This window comes from Coccinella septempunctata, chromosome 7 (genome assembly GCF_907165205.1).
Source record: "Coccinella septempunctata chromosome 7, icCocSept1.1, whole genome shotgun sequence".
NCBI lineage: Eukaryota > Metazoa > Arthropoda > Insecta > Coleoptera > Coccinellidae > Coccinella > Coccinella septempunctata.
Genome location: NC_058195.1, coordinates 28,496,013 through 28,516,666, shown reverse-complemented (window position 1 = coordinate 28,516,666; position 20,654 = coordinate 28,496,013). Strand labels below are relative to the sequence as shown.

The 20,654-nt window shown below is 37.1% G+C and overlaps 1 protein-coding gene across 1 annotated transcript in view; it reads left to right on the top strand.

The window, feature by feature from the left end:
- LOC123317193 (methylglutaconyl-CoA hydratase, mitochondrial) overlaps positions 1-15,334 on the top strand; it is an 81,841-nt gene extending 66,507 nt beyond the window's left edge. Inside the window, exon 4 of the mRNA XM_044903598.1 lies at positions 15,026-15,334. Within this exon, the coding sequence (XP_044759533.1) occupies positions 15,026-15,291 (266 nt within the window). The 3' untranslated portion in view covers positions 15,292-15,334. The remainder of the gene's footprint in view (positions 1-15,025) is intronic.
- The last annotated feature ends 5,320 nt before the right edge of the window (positions 15,335-20,654 follow it).

Sequence of the window (20,654 nt, the reverse complement as noted above, 5' to 3'; positions counted from 1 at the left end):
ATGTGTGAGATGCAGATATCATCTCAATCAACCTTAGAAAGTTCACCCAAGAAAAGAGACATGGAGTCATCATGCATTAATGCTTCATTTTTTGATCACCTTGTTTGGTGGCATCCTGTATTGGAACTTTGATACAAATTTCAGGGCAGAATGACCCGAGATGTGGTATTCAAGAGCTTGTTGTGCCATCAAGGGGTGTGAATACATTGTCCAAGCATGTACCAGAGGAGGGTCGTGTGGGTTTAAAGATTGTAATCCTCAATTGAAAACTCCTTATCTTGGGGGAGGTAGATAAAATATCAAAGTTAAAATCCCCAACCAATAAATACATTGCATTCTCCTCAGAGCAGCGATCTGAAATTATTTTCAATCTTTCAAGAAACAACTCTACATTTGCAAATGGCTGAGTATTAGGTCTGTAAATATAAATAATCAATAACTTACGATAAGCTGAGCAGCAGCACATTCAATAACAGAACATTTACTAATGATTTGAAATTTGACCTATTAGTACAAATGTGCTTTTCTTTACCATAAACTGCAACTCCCACGCTTGCCTTTTTCTCGGCAGTAGCTTGTGTAACGGGTTTAGTTTGCGAAAAGGGTTAATCTCGAGCGCCCTTCAACAAGGGGGACATAACAAACTCACCCAGGTTCCTACTAGACGGAGACAGAGTTCGGGGTTATCTAAGGTGGTAGCGATAACAAGTACTTTAAAATCGAATTTATTACAATAATCTAAATTACAGTGAATCATACAATGGTTTCCAAGTCAAGAAATATGTACAGCTGATGATCCTCTCCAAAATGAGAAAAACAGAAATGCAACACTCAATAACTAACTCGGTGGTCAGTAATTCAAAATCAATACAGTTAAATTAATGAATTAAATAATATTAAAATTAATTATATTCAGTCAAAATATCAGGTATTAAAGAAAGAAAGAAATCAATAGCGGTCACTTTGATTCCTTCTGAGACAATGAGGCATGTACGGGGTTTACACAAAATTTACAGTAACCGGTTGTCTGTTCAAGTCCCTGTAATCGGTTAATTTAGCGATGGGGTTGATCCCGACGACTTCCAGTGATTTTCAGTGTACAGGCCAATCAGAATGGAAACTATTCAATAAACGGGACGGGGTTGATTCAGGTGAAACACAATGCAACAATTCACAGGATAATGGGGTAGTTTATCGTAGTCTCTAAGTGGCCACCTTGGGTGTACCTCTGCCGATTGGTTTCCGTCACCAGAGAGCCAGGCGACAGAAGTTGCGGTAAACGGGAAAACTAAACGGAACACAACAGGGGTAGGACGGGATAGGCTACTGTGGTCTTTCCGTGGCAACAGTGGGTGTACACGCCAAGCATTACCAGCGGAACGACTTCGAGACTTCCGTTGGTTGGTCTTGGTTCACCAGAAAGCCAGACGACAGAAGTCTGCGATAAACAGGGGGATTAACAATAAGGATTAACACAATTAAACAAATAAAAGAATGCAACTTTGAATCATTAAGTATGCGGTATCAAGAAAAGACTTACGGTTTGTTCCGGTACGGACACACCACCAAATCGAAAGCAACAAGAAAATATCAATAATCGAGAGCTGAATTAATGAATCAAGTGAGTGTCGCACAGTCTAATGAAAAAAATCAAGAATTAAGCAAACAGATTGAGACAATCGCCGAATCATCAATAATTGCCGAATAATGAATGACCGTTCGTCTGGTGGTGCGGCCCTATTTATTAACTTTCCAACATGTGGACGGTCATGTGACAAAAATTGCATCTAAAAATTCGGTATTCTCGAATATTCTCTCCAGAAGAAACATTGTTGGAACTGATGTTTCCTCAGTCTGTAGTTTCCTAGCTATCAGATATGGGTGTACCTTTTTGAATTGAGGGCAAAATCTACTTTTATTTCAATATATGTATTTGACAACTATGACAAGTTCTACTCCAAAAACATTACACATCCTGACAACTCGACGATCAACATATATTCGAAAAACAACACACTCCCACCTTGTGTCATTCATACATCGAAGTAATGACACAATCAATGTCCAAATCTTTCAGGAACTTTACAGGTCTTCCTGATCTCGTTCTAACTACCGGATCTCTAGTTAACGATAGATTAACTCTTCCTCTTCACCTTTGGTTATCGCTTTTCTTTTCTGGCACTGCTGGTCTTGGTGAATCTAATGACCTTTTCATTTCCAGTAATGAAATACGTTGTACTGGTCTCAGTAATTCACCTGTGGCAGTTTTCAACTCACCAACCTCACTCTTCCATCAGAAATAGTCCAGAAATAGTTTCAACAACTCGACCTATGGGCCATTCCAATTTCTTTTTATTGAAATCCGAGATCAGAACAATATCTCCAATTCCGATTGTTTCAGTTGAGGTTTTCTTTGAGAAGAGAGTAAGTCGGCCTAAATATTCTGACTTGAATCTTCTGTTCAAATCATTTTTTAGTTTCAAACGATACTTAAATCGTCTGCTAAGATTTTTGGCTTCAACTAAATCAAGTTCAATTACTCCAACTTCTTTGATGTCTTGTAAGAACATTGCTGGTGTGAGAACAATACAATCGTTTGGATCTTCGGACATGTATGTCAATGGGCGAGCGTTCAAAACTGCTTCACAATCACAATGAACATTCTGCAGTTCTTCGAAATCAAGACTTGTTTTCCCAAGGGTTCTTCGTAACAAATCTTTCAATAATCTTATAAGCCGCTCCCACCAACCTCCCCACCACGCAGCTGCTGGAGGATTCAGCTTCCATTTTATTTGGTGTAATTTCGTACAGTTTTCAGCTACTTCCAACCAGTATATTTCTTGCAAGGCGTTTGCACATCCAACGAAATTCGTTCCGCAATCTATATAGATTGTTGAAGGTCTACCTCGACGAGCGATGAATCTTCTCAGTGTCTGTAGAAACGCATAACTTGACAAGGACGATGTTAATTCAATATGAACAGCTCGATAGACAGCACAAGTATATAGAACAATCCACACTTTCTCATTTGATTTAAGGTACAAAGGTCCTGCTATATCTATGTCCACAATCTCGAATACAGCAGCATCACGGACTCTGTTTTCTGGTAAACTTATGGTAGGACATTTAAGTTTGCATCTAAATCGCTTACAAGTGATGCAACTACTAATAACGGATCTAATAGTGCGTCTACTTTTAAGAATCCAATAATTTGCTCTAAGAATACTCAACAATCCTTTTACTCCAACATGATTATTCTTTATATGTTCTTCGAAAATCAAACGTTTCACAACTTCATGGTTTGTGGGAAATACAAATGGCATACGAAAATCCTCTGCATCAGTTCTATCTGAAATTTTTTTTCGCAATCTGATCAGTCCTTGGTTATCAGTAAAGGGACATAAGATGATAATTTGGAATCTTCTACAGACTCAAAACTTTCTTCTTGTATGAAACGAATTACTAGTTTTCTTGATACTTCCAGGTATTTTTCTTTCTGCTATTATTGACAAATCGTTTGATCCATCCAACCATCTTGACGATTTTGCTGAACTTCGAAAAGTACTTGTAGTACCATACAAAATCTTCAGACACAGACAACGAGGAAACAACAGTTTTTCTTCCTTTGCAGTTCATTTCCTCTTCATTACTATCAAAATTCTGACTAGGCCATTGGGAAATTGGATCACATAACCATTTTGGATCCTCCCACCATCTTCCATCAGCTAGTGATTTAGCAGAACATCCTCGTGATGGAAGATCCGCAGGATTCATATCACCAGGAACATGGTACCAGTCTAAAGGTTTAGAAAAACGTTTTATTTCTTCAACACGGTTCCAGATGAATGGTTTCCAATTTTCTTTCCTTTTGATCCAAGATAAAACAGTTGAGGAGTCTGACCAAAAAAATGCTTGAAGGTTGATTCCATAGTTTGTCTGGAAATTTCGAAATATTCTCACTCCAATTGTTGCAGCCAAAAGTTCGAGACGTGGTATGGTTAATTTATGGGTGGTACTTTAGATTTTCCTTCGATTAATCTCAAAACCACTTGACCATCACCAGTTTCTGTTCTGAGAAAAATATAAGCTGCATAGGCATCTGCACTTGCATCACAGATAACATGTACAGATTCAGTGGTCAATATAGTGGAATCTAAAGATATCCACCGAGGAATCTTAACGGATGTCAAATAGGGTAGTTCTTTTAACCACTTCAGGAATAATTCTTGAACTACTTCATCAACTTCCAAATCCCATCCCAATTTCCTAGACCAAGTCCTTTGGAGCAAAATTTTTTGGGATCAGTGTCACTGGACATGAGAAACCAATTGGATCAAACAGTTTGTGTGCTGCAGATAATATAGTTCGTTTAGTTATCAGTCCTACATCCATTTTATCAAACCATTCTAGAGAAAGTTCTAAGGTGTCCAATTTACGATTCCAGATGAGTCCAAGGATGTTACTTTTTGCTTCGACTTCGACATTTTCTGGCAAAGAATGCTCCCACCCTCTCAACTCGAACTTTCCATCAACCAGAATTTTAGTTGACTGTTCAATAAATTGGTTGAGAGCTTCTTCGTTTTTTATAAGAATATTGTCAACGTAAAATGACTTCAATAATTTCGAAATAACTTCGGGACTATAGGAGTTTTCTTCATGAATTGATTCTCTTAGAGTTTCCTGCAGATGAAATTCGAGGACTGCTCCCAATAGAAAAGGACTGCAAGTTACTCCAAATACGAAACGGGCATGTCTATAAATTTTTATTTTTCCGTTTTTATCGTACCAAAGAAACTCTAGAAAGTATCTATCGTTTTCTTGTAATCCAATCTGAAGAAATGCCTTTCTTATATCAGCGGTGATTCCTATCAGGTTATCTATGATTCCTATCTTATCCAAGCGGAAACGTAGAATCATAGATGGAATTAATTCAATGAGGTTGATTCCTTTCTCAAGGCACTGATTCAAAGATGGTTGCTTCCTTGCTCCTGACGAAGCATCAAAAACTGGACGTACAGGTGCTGTGGTACTACTGGGCTTATATACTGGATGATGAGGTAAAAAATGACCAGACTGAGATGATGTTTCAAGAGGTTCATTTCTGACGAACATTCTTTAACTCCTTCAGCTAATCAATTGTCGAAGACGCTATCGTAGACGTTGTAGAAATTATCCTTTTTCAACTTTTCCACAGTGTGGAGCAGTCTTTTATAGGATAAATCGAAATTGGATGATAAAGGGGGATGACCTTCAATCCTAGACACTTCATATCGCCTGTCATCTCTTCGTTTAACTGTTGTTAGAAAATGTTCCATAACAAGTTTTTCTTGTTCCCGTTGTGATTCAGATCTTTCAGGAGCTTGAATACCAAGGAAATCTAGGTTCCATAAGTCACATATGGCCACATTTTTCGAAAACATTGAAGTTACAAGAAGGGATGTCTTAGATGAGTATTCTGATTTCAGTTTTCCCATGAGTGTCCAACCTAGTAATGTATGAACCGCTACAAGTCCAGAATCCAAATCTAGTTTATGTCCGGAAAAAAGTTTTCCGGCTATGTCGGCACCAACCAAAACATCAGTTGGCCCATCTGTAGTATCAATGATTTCTACTCCCATTTGTTTCAGTTCATCCAGCTAAGGTCCCTTTTTCACTGAGCTTATGTCGTTACAAATCAATGGTTGATCCAAAACTTCGAAGTTGCAACAGTAGTCTTCAGTAAGACTATGTAGAGAAATTCTGAAGCATCTATGACTCACAGATTCAGTTTGGGTTCCTCCAAAAAGTGAATGTACTAGCTGTTCTTCTCGAACTGGAGGGTACCCAGCCTCTTCGGCAATTTTTCTTGTAATATATGACTTGTGGGATCCAGTATCGATCAAGAGTCTTACTCGGCGACATTCTTTGTCTCCCTCAGTTCTACTACTATGGTTCGCAAAAAAAATTTCGGGAAAAGTGTGGTTGGACAGACTGTGTTCATCAATTTTTAAGTTTGGCTGTTTCAAATTCCTATCATTAGAACTCGATGATGACTCGACATCGTTTTTGGGACACATAATAACACAATGTCTACCTTGACATCTGTGGCATTTTTCTCGAGAGCGGCATCTTCGAGCTGTATGACCAAATTTGGTGCATAGGTGGCAACAAGCATTTTCTGACAATTTCTGTTTCCTTTCTGCAAAACACACATCATGGAACTCCTTTGTTGTACAATTCAGAAGCAGTGGGTACATTAGAACTACTACGTATGCTCCTATCTTCAAGCTTTCGTCTGTCTTTGAAACTGGACACCGCGAGATGAATTCTGTCTTCGTTCATCACTTCCTCTCTGAGAAAATTCATGAGAGTTCATTCTTCTTCAAACTGTACTCTGATGAATAGAACTGACTTCTATGCCATGCTCGTATTAAATCTTCTCCTAGGCATGATTCAACCAAAGGGTATAGCATCGCAGCGCAGGTATCTGATTTTACACCCAGACTTTCTAATGCTCTCAATAGAATTCAATTTTGTCAGAATATGTTGATAGTTTATTTTTGGTATTCAGATTCATCAAAACTAGCTTGAGAAGTTCTCGGATATAAACTATTAACAAATCTTCTCTTCCAAATCTTTGTTTCAAACTATCCATAGTTACCTTTAGAAGCAGGGTAACTTTCCACAATTTGTCTAGCTCGAGAGCCTGGTGTGGTAGCTTGAACTAAATATTGTAGTTTATCCTCCTCTTCTATATCAGAATCTTCATCAATTCTGCTGAATTGATTCGAAAATACAAGCCAATCTTTCGTTTCACTACCAAACTGTCTGAATTGAATTTTGGGAATCTTCAATTTGCTCCTGGATTCTGATTTCTTGGAGACACTGCCTTGACATATTAACTTATCGAAACTACATTTTATCTTGTGATATTGAGAACTCATCGTATTCATCAATTCCACTTCTGCATTCATATTCGCTTCTTCTTCTCCTGCATCCAACATTAGATCAATCATGAGTTGATTCAGTTCAGATACTTGAAGCATTATTTCATCCAAGACTTTGATGCTACTCTGTATTTCTAGGATATCGCATTTTTCTTTGGAGAAATCTTCTTTCAACTTATCATAGATCCTCATAAAAGCTGTTCTTTGTAGAGCTTTCTTGGTTTTTTCCATACCTGTAATAAAGGGTCCTGTCACGGTAGCCATATGTTGGAACTGATGTTTCCTCAGTCTGTAGTTCCCTAGCTATCAGATATGGGTGTACCTTTTTGAATTGAAGGCCAAATCTACATCTTATATCAACAACTTTTATTTCAATATATGTATTTGACAACTATGACAAGTTCTACTCGAAAAACATTACACATCCTGACAACTCGACGTTCAACATATATTCGAAAAACAATTGGCTCGTTCCAGAATCGCATCTTTTTAATCTGTTACGTCATACCGTCCAATCAGAGCGCAGATCTACGTAGGGGGATTCTTAATTCCAACAAACATTCTCGGTGGCGGTTATCTCCCTATCGGTAAAAGAAACTGTCATTATCTGCAATCCACGTTGTTTTATGCTGAATTCGGTGTGTTTTTTGGACGGAAAATCAACGCCGAATGCAGAAAGACACTTTTTCTTTGTTTTAGATTATTACGGCGGATTACTGATGGAAATTTCAATCTTACGGAATTTGAGGTTAATTTTTCAGGATCTGAAGAACATTTCTAAAATGAAACGGAATATCTATATTAAAACTGAAATCTCCATCAGACGGTGTTGCATTGCTTCAACTGGAAAATTCAGGGAAACGGACATTTAAAACGAGGCTTGATTTTTATATGAAACAATCAAGTATCGTTACACTTGATATTAATTTATAACCACTGAGATGACATGCACTGAGTTCCTCTTCACACCTCCAATGCTCCGTTATTGCAACGACATCAGCGTCTTCTTCATCAGATATCAACTTTATACCTTTTAGAGGAATTTGTTCCATTTATGGTTGTTTTCTTTCCAGTTTGTTGCTTCTTGTCGAATCTTCCCGTTTCAGTATTATTTATAAAAAATCGTTTTGTTTTCTTCCATCTTCACGAAGTTTATATCTCGATGTTTCTGCCATATTTTTTTGAACAACTGGACATTTTTGATTCCTAGCAGAATGTCTTTCCTCTTGAATTTTCAGGCGGTTACAATTGGGACAGTCGAATTCGAATTCATTCTTACTGGGACATGTTTTTGCTTCGTGCTCTTGTCCACATTTGTGACAACAGAGGTTTGCTTGCCAATATTTTGCAAAATGCCTAAATTCTTCTACATGAAATTTAGTGAGATCAAGATATGAAGACTCGTTTCTTATGTGCCATTTCGGCATGGATTTTTCGTGATGAATTTAATATGATTTTCTTTATCTTGATTTTTTGCATTTTACCATTATTTCATATTTTTTTTTGAGGGGGTGGAGTTTCCCATATTTTACGTACTGAAGGTTCCCTTTCTTCAGGGGATATTCACGGGTTAAGGACTGAATAATAACAACTTTCTTAAAACAAAGTCGACGTTTCGTCGATATATTTCGACTTTCTCAAGACTAAAAATTGAGACAGGAATAATAGAAACAAGAACACAAACAAATTATTAAAGCTGCATCTTACCTAGTTTTGTTAGTTGTTTAAAATATACATAAAAATCATAGTATGTGTAGGAAGTAGAAGTGAACTACCTTTACTCAAAACAACAGTCAATTAATAAAACAATCCTAAGAACTCTGACACATAGCATCTAGGATAACACAACGCAAGAAAACAATAACACACGGATGACGGTAGATACAATGTCACGCATCTGACGCACAAACGATCACTCAAAAACAACTACTAAACAGTAGTTCATCTTAACGGCACTTGAATTGTCTGAACAAGGAAATCAAATTATTATAAGATTGGTGTAATCCCTGAGTATCACTCCTATGATTGACGGTATCGTGCAAATTAAAATGTATCATCTCGCTTAAATTTCTTTTCATCCAGTTTTTCTCCCCATCCAAAACTGAAATCTGCTGGAAGTCGAATTGGTGTCCTGTACTGAAAGAGTGCAAAACCAGTGCTGTTTTACCTTCTTTATCTCTGAACTTCTCATGGCAATCATTTTTATGTTGTCTGACCCTACTTGAGAGAAATTGTTTCGTCTGTCCTATATAGCATCTATTACAACCTGCGCAGGGAATCTTGTACACCACATTAGAACGATCAAGAGTCCCAGCTCTGTCTTTCAACTTGGAAAAGAGAGATCTGACACTCTTTAGATTGTAAAATGCCAGCCTGGAATTTGTGGACACTCTACGGATCGAGTTAGATATCTTGGAAGACAATTTTGGCACGAAAGGAAACCTAAAATAACTACGTGTCTCCTGTGTTTCGCCCAATTGGTGTCTGCTCGGTGGGGGCTTGTACTCGTTGATGATTCTATTAACCAGAAGAGAGGGATAAGCATTCACTTTCAATATTTGTTTTATTTCTTTCAAATTTTCATGGTGAAATTCACTGCTGCTCAGATTGATACCCCTGTGTAGCAAATTTTTTTTATGACGGAAATTTTATATTTTCTGCATGTGTCTGATCTATAATTCAACAGTCTTCCCGAGCTGGTAGGTTTCATGCACTACCGTGTACTCAACGTTCCGTCTGCTCTCCTTCTTACCCTGACATCTAAGAACGATCATTCATTGTCTTTTTCACGTTCTATAGTGAACTGTATGCGAGGATGGTATGCATTGAAAGTTTCCAATAGGTAATCTACGCTGTCAGATGGAATAATCAAAAAAGTATCATCCACGTAAAGTTTAAGGATGGTTACGACAAATTTCATGTTTTTCAAACATTCAAAGATGATCTCGGTCATCACTAGATTCGCTAAAGACGGACCCGCTGGATTACCCATAGTGGACCCATCCTTTTGCTCATAAAATACACCATCAAACATAAAGTAGCTTGAGTTGAAGATAAAGTTGACGATTCTGAGGAAAAACTGTTTATCAATCTCTGTATATGCAGAAATGTACTGCCATTTTTTATTTATGATGGAGTTTACGAGTTCCTTAGGTATGTTCGTGAATAATGACACAACATCCAGTGAGACCAACTCATAACCTTCAGGAACTGTTAAATCTTTTATGGTGGCAACAAACTCAAAGGAGTTTTTTACTGTGAACGGGCATGTTGAATTAACTTTGGCCAATATATTATGTACAAAAACCGATAGATTGTAAGTAGGAGCGCCAATGCAGCTAACAATAGGTCTTAATTTAATCTCTGGCTTATGTGTTTTTCGTAAGCCATATAATTTAGGTGATACTGAATCATACCGTCTCATCTCCTGAGCCAACTTGTCATCAATTATATTCTTAATCTTGAGCTCATTAACTAATTCGTTCGCCTTCGTTTGAAACTTGTTGGTAGGGTCTCTATTAATTATTCTATAAGTTCTCTCATCCGACAACATTTCTCCCATACATTCAAGGTACTCAGACCTGTACATAATTACTGTTGAATTTCCTTTATCTGATTTCATCACGATCAGTTCAGGATGTTGTGCGAGAAAGGATTTTGCGCTATTATAGGCCTTTTGTATTGGCTTAGGTCTTTCATTGGCTTGAAAACCATGCCAAAAATTTGTCAGGATGTTCACACACTCAGACCTAACCAAATCTCTCACCTCAGTACTCAATTGTAAGCCATGTACACAATACTCAAGATCCTTCAGAATAGTAGGAACAGATATATCTTTTTTCGTTAATGGAATACTGAAATTAGGACCGAGAGAAAGGACATCGTTAACTTCCTCCGGCAGGTTTGTATTAGTGAAATTGTAAATAAACTTACTGTCCTGATTTTGGATTGTTCTTGGAGCGGACCTGTACACCGACTGTAATAAACTTATTTTATGCTTGTTGGAGTTCCTGATGCGCTTGAACAGTTTTTCATAATTTTGTCTGCATGTTCTGAGAAAATTCGTGAACACGTCATGTGGTAAGTCTTTCTCCAAGTTCTCATCAACACTTAAAATTTGATTACTAACGTTGTTCATCCTCCAAATAGTCACCTTCACCTCCAAATTCAATATAGATTTTTGAACTCTATTACGTATTCTGTCACATTCAACCTGATAGGGACAACTCTCATCTAAAGCTAAATTGTCCAGGCACCTGATGTTGTGGGCAATGTGATTAGGAAATACTGAGTTCCTCCTGCACTCCAACAAGAATATTTTCCTATTGTGTAATGATGCCAACTTCTTGTCCAGCCTGATTCTATGCTTGAGCAGTGCTCTAATCCTACTTCCATACTCTCGTTCAATGGTCTCAAAGAACCTCCCGGTGCAATAGTTTTCAACTTGTATTTCACGTCCTTCCATTATAATGTTCAGGGGATATTCACGGGTTTAGGACTGAATAATAACAACTTTCTTAAAACAAAGTCGACGTTTCGTCGATATATTTCGACTTTCTCAAGACTAAGTTCCCTTTCTTCTTTGGATTTTACAATTTCAATGTATGTTTTCTTATTGTGGTCTTCTTTGCATGCTTTGTCTTTAATGAATATTACCTATACTTCCTCAAGTTCTTTTCTAGTACCATTTTCTCTTTCTAATTTTTCCACATTAAAAGCGAGTTATGTCACCTTTTCGTGAAGCTTAAAGCTTGCCATTCTTGATATTTTTATATCTTCACCTTCAATCTTATCATTTTGCGATAAATCATTTATTGTTTCCAATTCTTTTGAAATTCCATCAATGATACAGGTGGTGTCTTCTATATTTCTGGCTGGTGCTATTACCATATCAGTTGAAATTCACTTCATTATTCTGATTTGATGGTGTTTGTATTTCCGAGGATTCATTGTCTTTAGGAGGTGTCCGCATTATAGTCCTTTTCGGTGTAAAGAGGTCTTCCTAGGTACTCTCTTTCATTTCGTTAGAATGTTTCAAGTTCCCTCGTATATCCAGTTCATTTCTTTCCTCGTTCGCTATTCCTCTATCTTTATCGCAGATGCTTTGTTCGTCCGTTCTTATCTCTTCATAACTGTTTACGTTGTTAATTTCCGACGATGTTGAATTAGATCTTGATTTCATCCATAAACTTCTTGTTATAGGACAACCAACCATTTTCTCTTGTTGTTTCTTCGTGTTAATCTTCTGGTTATGTTTTTTTTCGACTCTCCATGAGAACCTGAAAATTCCCTTTGTTAAAGATGTCATCAAAAACAGAGGCAGAAAACACCACGAAAGATTAGAGAGACAAACAAATACCCTTCTGCAACCACTACTATAGAAAGTAGCGATCCAAGAAGATTGCAGGGGCACTGGCCAGCTGACCTCACGTCATATTCTAGTCTGAACCTATATATTGTTATGAAATTAGCTCATAGAATGATATTTCGATTGCTTATATAAAAATAAACACTAAGTCGACTGACCTATACCTATACGTTGTTTATCCCATTCATGAGATACACAACGTCTACGCACGAAAGTTGAGCTGGACCTTGCTACCCTATGGGGTATTTCCGATATTCCCGAACAGTCCTGCCAGTGTACCCTGAGAGACGATGACTATTTGCCAGTCATTCGGGTTCTATTGTTTTTCGAATGCGGCCAGTAACACCAGCAATATCGGAACTCGCCCACTATGTCATCACCCTTCCAATTCGTTTCGAACTGAATAGCGCTTTCGTTCTATATCTCCTAAAAATTCGCCCAGCTCATCTTTCGTTTGATGCTCTAGCTATATGACCTGACTTCACTTCATTCTAGTCATGTGTTCTACTATGTTTTAATGTTTAGTTCTGATCGTTTTGTTAGGTACTTTGCCTTTCTTAGCGATTCCAAGCAGGACTCTTCAAGCTGCTCGTATTTGTTCTGCTGCCTTTTTGTTCAGACATATCGATATACTAGCTTAAACCCGTGGCATCGCTCGCGCAATATTTCATAGTAAAACTTTAATTGAGATTATTAGAATACATAATTCAACAAAGAAAATGAGCTGAATATAAATAAACCCCAGTATGAAAAATGAATTCGAAAAGGAATAAAAATCAATAATCAGCATCAAAAAATCAATAAGCATGTAACGAAAACATGAAGAAAATAAAGAAGAAAACTAAAAACAAACTCCTCCTGAAAACAACTCTACAATTCCCTACGGTCTACTACGTAAGGTTCATGTCTCCATTCCCCCCCAATTTGAATTTTTAATTTTTTTTGCGCTTAATTGTGTACTAGATTTTTACCTAAGTGTATATAGAGTCATTCGGGGCAACTGTGCGCACTTTTGCCTTTCAAGCCATACCCTGTTTCAAATGTTGAAGCTAGGAAAATTAAAACATACTCATAAGATGAAGAATTTTCTAATCTATGAGAAAACATCAAAAAGCAAACAAACAAAAACGTTTTCTTTCCGCAAAAAAGAATTTAATAGGGAAAGTCGGAGTGCGTTCACATGCCCCATATTGCGGGTAAGTGTGCGCACCCTCACGGGGTAAGTGAACGTAGTGCTTAGTGAACCACACAATCAAAACAAATTACAAAATAGTGTCATCAAAATGTTACAATATTAGAGAAATGCTGTTTATTGTCAATACAGAAGCGCTTTTTTACAAGCAGTGCATTATTGTTCGTGCCACAATTCTTGGTGAACACAACACTTGATACATTCCCCTGTTGGTGGCTCTTCATATTTTTCTGAACAAATAGGACAATATTGATCGAGTCTTAACCAAGAAAATCAACAATGTCATAATTTATTCCTCACTGAACTAATGCCCATATAATGAATCTATGCGCACACTTACCCGCGCACACTTACCCGCGCACACTTACCCGCGCACACTTTCCCCAGTAATCCAAAATTAGAATTGACGTTCTTACAGAGTTGAGCAGCTAAGAGAACCTAAAATTTTTTATTATATATTTAGATTAATATGCACATGATCGAATAAAATATTGTTTAACACTGTCGGACTCGGAACTTGGACCTGGCAGAATTTGCAGTGATGCTAAAAATTAATAAGAAAACTAGTGAATTTGATTGATTGCAAATAAAAAGTTAACGAAACGTCGCACGGCGCACTCCTATGAAAAACTAATTTGGCGATTCTGCGCCCTTGCTTCACCCAAATGAACCCCTCTTTCATACATTGCATAGTCGAGATATACGCACTGCGCACACTTACCCACTGCGCTCAGTTACCCCGAATGACTCTACCGCAGAAAAAAAATTTCGTACCCGTAATTGAAATTACGAAAATAAGGTTTTAAGATTAGGAGGGCACAATGCTCACCGCCTATTTTTGAAATTTCAAATTTTCTATTTGTCAAAGTTTTGTACTAGTTCTGTACCAATATGTACCGTTAAAAAAAGTTTTGTACCCTAAAATTTAGGGGTTTTATGAGGTTTTCAAATTGGTGGAGCTGAAAAAATGTTTTCGAAAAATCAAGATTTCGGTTCTCGAAACATATGTGTTCTAGTTTTGTATCGAAATGTACCGTCGAAAAATTTCCGGTACTTTTTTCAACTCCGGAGGTGTTCCTAGACTCCATGTAAATAAGTACCTACTAGTGTTTCAGGAATATTTTGTTCAGAATATGTAATACAGGATGTTTTTGAGCGCCAAAGTTTTGTTCTACTTCTATACCGAAATGTAATTCAGGAAAAAAGTTTCGTACCCCCAAATTACAATTCAAATTTCACAGTGTGACCTTGGCACGGTCTGATAATTAGACTTCCATGTGGCTTCTTTCGCAGATGGCGAGACGCAGCGGTTTGAATAAAAAGAGCGTTTTCCGAACGCTCTAAATCATCTGATTTTCCCCTTCGCCTCTACCACTCGGTGCTTAGGAAATTAGTACCTATATACCATCAACAATTTTTCATTCGAGATTCTTTATCCTAGAAATATCGGTGAACAATAATTCGAATTAGGTACATTATGTGTAGTCATTGTGCTCAGAAATTTTATTCGATCTTATTCAAAATTATGTTTTTTTACAGGAATGGTGAATCATGCAGTGGAACAAAATACAAGTGGTAATAGTGCTTACATGAAATCGCTGGAATTATGTGAGGAGATTCTTCAAAATGGTCCGGTTGCTTTGAAGATGGCCAAGCTAGCCATAAATAGAGGCTTGGAGACGAATATTGATACTGGAATGGCTATCGAAACCGCGTGTTATGCGCAACTAATCCCGACTAAAGATAGGATAGAAGCTTTGGAGGCATTCCAAAACAAAAGGAAACCCAATTTTAGAGGGAAATGAAATTTCATAAGAAAATGTTCATAAATATACAATTGGAAACGTTGCATTTCAATTCACCTAAATAATACTGACCGAATATTTATAGGCCCTACTCTATGGAACTGACTCAGATTTACCACTTTTCGATGGTGAAAAACTCATGAAATATGATCATATTGTTTCTACTGTTCTGACCAAACAGTACCTTGTAATGGTCAGTGATGCTTATAGAGTTATTTTTACTTCGAACATTCTGAGATGTTTAAAACACTGGTGTGTGCACTTGTAATTTTTTGCAAGCACCAACATTATTCCATATCGGGGATATGGGATTAGTTTCGTGGCGGCGCCATCATGTCATTTATTGCTTCGTTCTATCATGGTTCTACCAAAGAAAGTCTGGTTTTATTTTGTTCTGCGTTGATATCAAGCACTGATAAGAGTAATCTGTAATCTCGATTACTCAACGAGATTAAAAAATGAAGTGGACTATTTTCTCAGCTGTTAATAATAAATAAATATTTGTGATTTACACTTTAATTTTCGTTGTAAAAACCAATCTGCAGATATTTCCACACTGTCGAAGGAGTACTATTCTTATACTATGTTATCTGTGAGGAATCTTCAATGTGATTTCAATGAAACATAGTTGATTGGCGGAATATCCTGAAACGAAACTGAGTTTCTTAATATACAGGGTCATTCATTCATTCATTGCTGTATCCCGTTACCGGGAATAAATCTAGAAAAAAAGAAAAAAAATTGCGAACAGACTTGTAATTCTTTAGGGCTAGTTGCGACTGTGTGCCCTTCTGTGACTAAAGAGACCCAACCGTGACCTGCAGATCCTTCCACACTGAGGGCATGGATAGTCATCAACCAGATCTGGCCGCCGCTGTATCCTTCTCGATTCTCCATTAAAATTGTGTACCAAAGACCTCCACTGTGACCTGTCTAACGCTAGTTGTTCCCAGTTATGATTGGCATTAACTAATTTTAGGGATTGATGTAGTGTATCCTTAAACCGCTTATACTGGTTTCCGGGCTCCCTCAGTGAATTCGCCATATAGAGCTATTTTGGGGAGTCTTGTGTCTTGCATCCTCAGAATGTGGCTGCTCCATCTGAGTCGGGCCCTCGTTACTTGAGTCTCAATTGTTGTACAACTCGCGCGTTTCAAGACTTCTGCATTCGAAACTTTGTGGAACCATCTGATGTGCATTATCTGTCTTAGATGACGTTGTTGCGTTTGTTCAAGCTGTTTAATATGTCGCCTGTAGGGCGTCCAGCTTTCGCTTCCGTAAAGAAGCCTTGGGAGGACCACTGCTTTGTAAACAGCTGTCTTGGTCTTTAGTTGAGGTCGTGATTTTGGAACACTCTGTCCTTTAGCTTCCAGAATGCCCGTGATGCTGAAATACGGTTTTGTATTTCCGTGTCTACATAGATTAGCCTTACTATTTATGAAGCTTCCCAAGTATTTGAACTGCTCGACCTGTTCTAGAGTTTCATTCTCCAGGCTGATATCTGTTTGAAGACTTTCTGGCGGACTTACCAAGATTTTGGTCTTGTCGATATTGAGTCTAAGGCCTAAAGCTTCGTATATATGTTTATAGGTGTCCGTCATTATCTTAGATCCTCTGAGCTGCTAGCGATGAGTGAACAGTCGTCTGCATATTGAAGTTCCGTGATAAACTTGGTACGGGTTCTTGCTCTGAGGCGCTTCAGGTTAAACAGGCCTCCATCAAATCTGAATCTTATCCCAACACCTCTTACGGGCAGGCTCAAGTCAGCAATTATCGATACAGCTATGGCGAAAATATTGAACAGTAAAGGCGCTAACACGCAGCCTTGTTTTATTCCAGAGTTGGTCGAGAAATGGTCGGTTGTAGAGCCATTATGGTGTATTCTAGCGGTGTTGTTGGTATGAAGGCTTTTACACACTGCTAAGAATTTTTCGGGTACTGTAAGACGTGCCATGATTTTCCATAGCGCTCTCCGATTCACCGAGTCAAATGCCTTACTTAAATCGATGAAGGCTGAAAAAATCCTTGATTGTTGTTCACGGGCCTTTTCGTGTAGTTGTTGTAATAAATCGGAATAAGAAGCTCGAATTAATTTGGGATAATTGAAACGAGGTATCGCTGGAACATTCATACATTGTTGCAGCCGTGCTGCAGAGGCGATTTTTAGTTGGACATACGATACTTTGAGGCGCTTGAGATCAGACGGTATTAAGTCGCGGGAATTTAAATAATAACCAGCTCGATATGAGTTGAAAGAGTTAGTGTCACTCAGTCAGAAATTCTGCAGATATTGATACAATGTACGTTTTCGGAGAGCAACCGGCGATCGCCGGCCTATGTAATTGATTCCAATATCCGGTGATAAGGACTTCAGAACGGGTGAAAACGGTCAGTCATGTAGATTAAGAAAGATTTATTAGTCTGGAGACCCTGATAGGAAAACAGTTCTCAGAATTCGAAGTAGCCGAAATTTTCTTGTAACCACCCAGCTTGGGAACGCTGATTTTTCAACTCAGCAAGGTTGATCGTCCAATGATTTCGATTTTGAGACGTTTTGGTACCACCCATAGCGTGGGAGAGAAAGACCGGGGAAAAAGTACATCGGAAAAAGTTAGTCAGTCGGTCCGAGGAGCGTGATCAAAAATAATACCCCTTTAAGTCGGTCCGGGGACATGATCTGAAAAATATCGAAAATATACCCCTTCGAGTCGGTACGGATAAGTAGAGAAGTTATAAATCTTTTGTAGAGTCAGTCAGTAAGGAAAAAGTATAGGGACTTAGAATAATCAGGTTTTCACGAAGTAAGAGAAAAGTCTAGGTAGATCACGGAATAGAATCGGAGACTCGGTCGGCTCATAGATATTTGGAAAAGTTCAGCGTAAAGAAAAGTCCAGTCCTTTGTTTTTGTTGATTTTGTTCAAGTAGAAACGGAATATCGGGAATTAGGTAGTTGAAGAAATTTGGAAATAATTTGAAGTTAAAGTCAGTTTATCGGAAGTCAGTAAAGTAACATTCGAGGAGTGATCGTTAATTTTCTTGATCCGTAGTAAGACCAGATATAAACTTGTGTTGAAATTTTTAGATAGGGAAACTTAAAGCGAAAAACGTTTGCGACGGAAAAGTGCGGGAAGTTCGGTTGAGTGTAAAGAATTCGCCGATAAGTGCGGGTAAAGTCTGGTGTCGAAAAGTTTTCATCGGCAGCGTCAGATAAACAGCAGTCGCAGAAAAAGGTAGAAAGTTCCAATTTTATTCGTCCAGAGTCTTGAAAGCTCTTCCAAAATTCATTGATAAAGTATTGATTTATTATTGAGCGCTAAGTTGGGAAGTTGAATTTTAACCCAAGATTTTGGTTATGAAAGTATGTTTTATTGTTTTGCGCTTATTTGCATGTGTTTAAGAAATTGAAGATTTTTGTTGGTCGTCTTCGACCGAGTACGTATTTGTAGAGAAGTTCCAATTTTATTTTGCCAATAGATTTATTTGTTAAAGTTTTTCATGAGTTTCATCTAAACATCTCCCCAGAAATAATAATATTCAACTTCAAGACCTGTCCTTCGTGCGACGGGCCGGATCCACATTTTTTCCCTTTTCGAGGGCCTTCAATTTGTGTACTTAACATCTAAAAATAATCACCCCATGATCAGTGGAAAGCCGCTCTTCTACTGATCGAGATACGGGGTGCATTATTACACTGGTGACAGCGGTGGGATGTTGATTTTTCTGGGGTAGAATACTAAATTGTTTTAATTGAGAAGTTTGGTTTTAAAGTTTCAGTCGTTTCTGGAGCGAGTCGAGATAGAATCCAATAATTTAACAGGCATCATTGTAGAAGTGAAAAAAATTGAGAGAATTGTGTTTAAAAAATTTTTTTCTTAAGGGTTGATGGATGGATTTAGTTGAGAGTATATCAATGAATTTGAGGACTTTCGGATGAAGGAACTCTGAGTTATTTCTATTGCCAAGAATAATTTCATTTTGCGTCGATTTTTGTTTATTTCAAGAGAATAATCGAGTTAATTTGTAAAAAGTAATAAGTAGAGTTGTGAACAGAAACTTTTGTTTTCGTTAAAGTCTAGCTGCCGTGATATTAGAGAAAGTTGAGTAGAGTTGGAAAAAGTTTGTTATTTACTCTTCGTTGTGGTAGATCAGAATTTTATTTCAAAAATCGGATAAGTTATCAAGTTTTTAATCGGATAGATAGTTAGAAAATTTTATTCGTGAAGAACATTGGAGTTCAATAATTTGTGGAAGATTTAATTAATCGATGGATGGAAACGTTAAGAAAAATTGATAAAGTAGTTGATCAGTATTGAAGATTTGAATTAAATTTTTCGCGATAATTTTATTGTTTTCAGGGTGCATTCTTGGCTGATGGTGAAAGATATTTTTTTCTTTTATTGTTTCCAGGTGAATTATATTTTGAAGTGTATATTACTGTGTGTTTTGAAATTTTTGATTTTGCAGGAATTTAATGGTTTTGAAGTGAATAATTTTTGAAATTTTTTTTTTGTTGAGTATCAATTACGTAGGATTTTGAAGGCAAAGTTGTGTGCGCGGATTTATTGAATTTGGACTTGTAGTTTATCGGAAATTTTAGAAGAAAAGTCGTCAATCAAGTTATAATTTTTGGCGTGTATAATAATTCCTTTCTTGTTTATCAGTGATTGTGATTGAATGATCGGTTATTTTGTTACAAAAAGTGGGTTTGAGAATTAGTTCATTTCATTCAAGTATTTTTGCGAAATTAAAATCAATTTAGGGAAAGCAGATAAGGAAAATTAAGACGTTGTCTTATCAGAATTTGAACACATTTAAGGGTGAAATCATTTGAGTTATTTTTTTTTTTAATTTGGAGGCTCAAATAATTTTGAATTTCGGTCATTTGAATTTAATTGGTTTCAATTAAGTGAAATTTGGAATTTTGGTAATTTCAAGTTAAGTGTTTTTATCAAGTTAACGTCAGAATATTTCGGAATTTTAAGTCAGTTGGATGTAAATTTTTGATCGGTTTGATTTACAGAATAATTCGGAAAGTTAGGACAAGATAGGGTTGCAGGTTTTTTTTTTCAGGACATTGTTTAATGAATTTTATTTTTGCTGTTGAGATATAATTTTTTTTTTCAGGGCGTTATTTATTTTTGGGATAACAGTTGCGCTCAGAATAGTATTTTTTTTTGTGCGATATAATTTTTCTTTCAGGACGTTTCCATATAAGGTTAATATAATTTGAATAGGGAGAGTATTTGGCGTTTATAGTTTGATTACTTCTATCTTGCGTGCGCAGCGTATTTTGGATTTTTGAAATAGGGATACTTGATTCATACTTTGAAATATCATGAACCTGATAAAATTGTTTTGTTTTC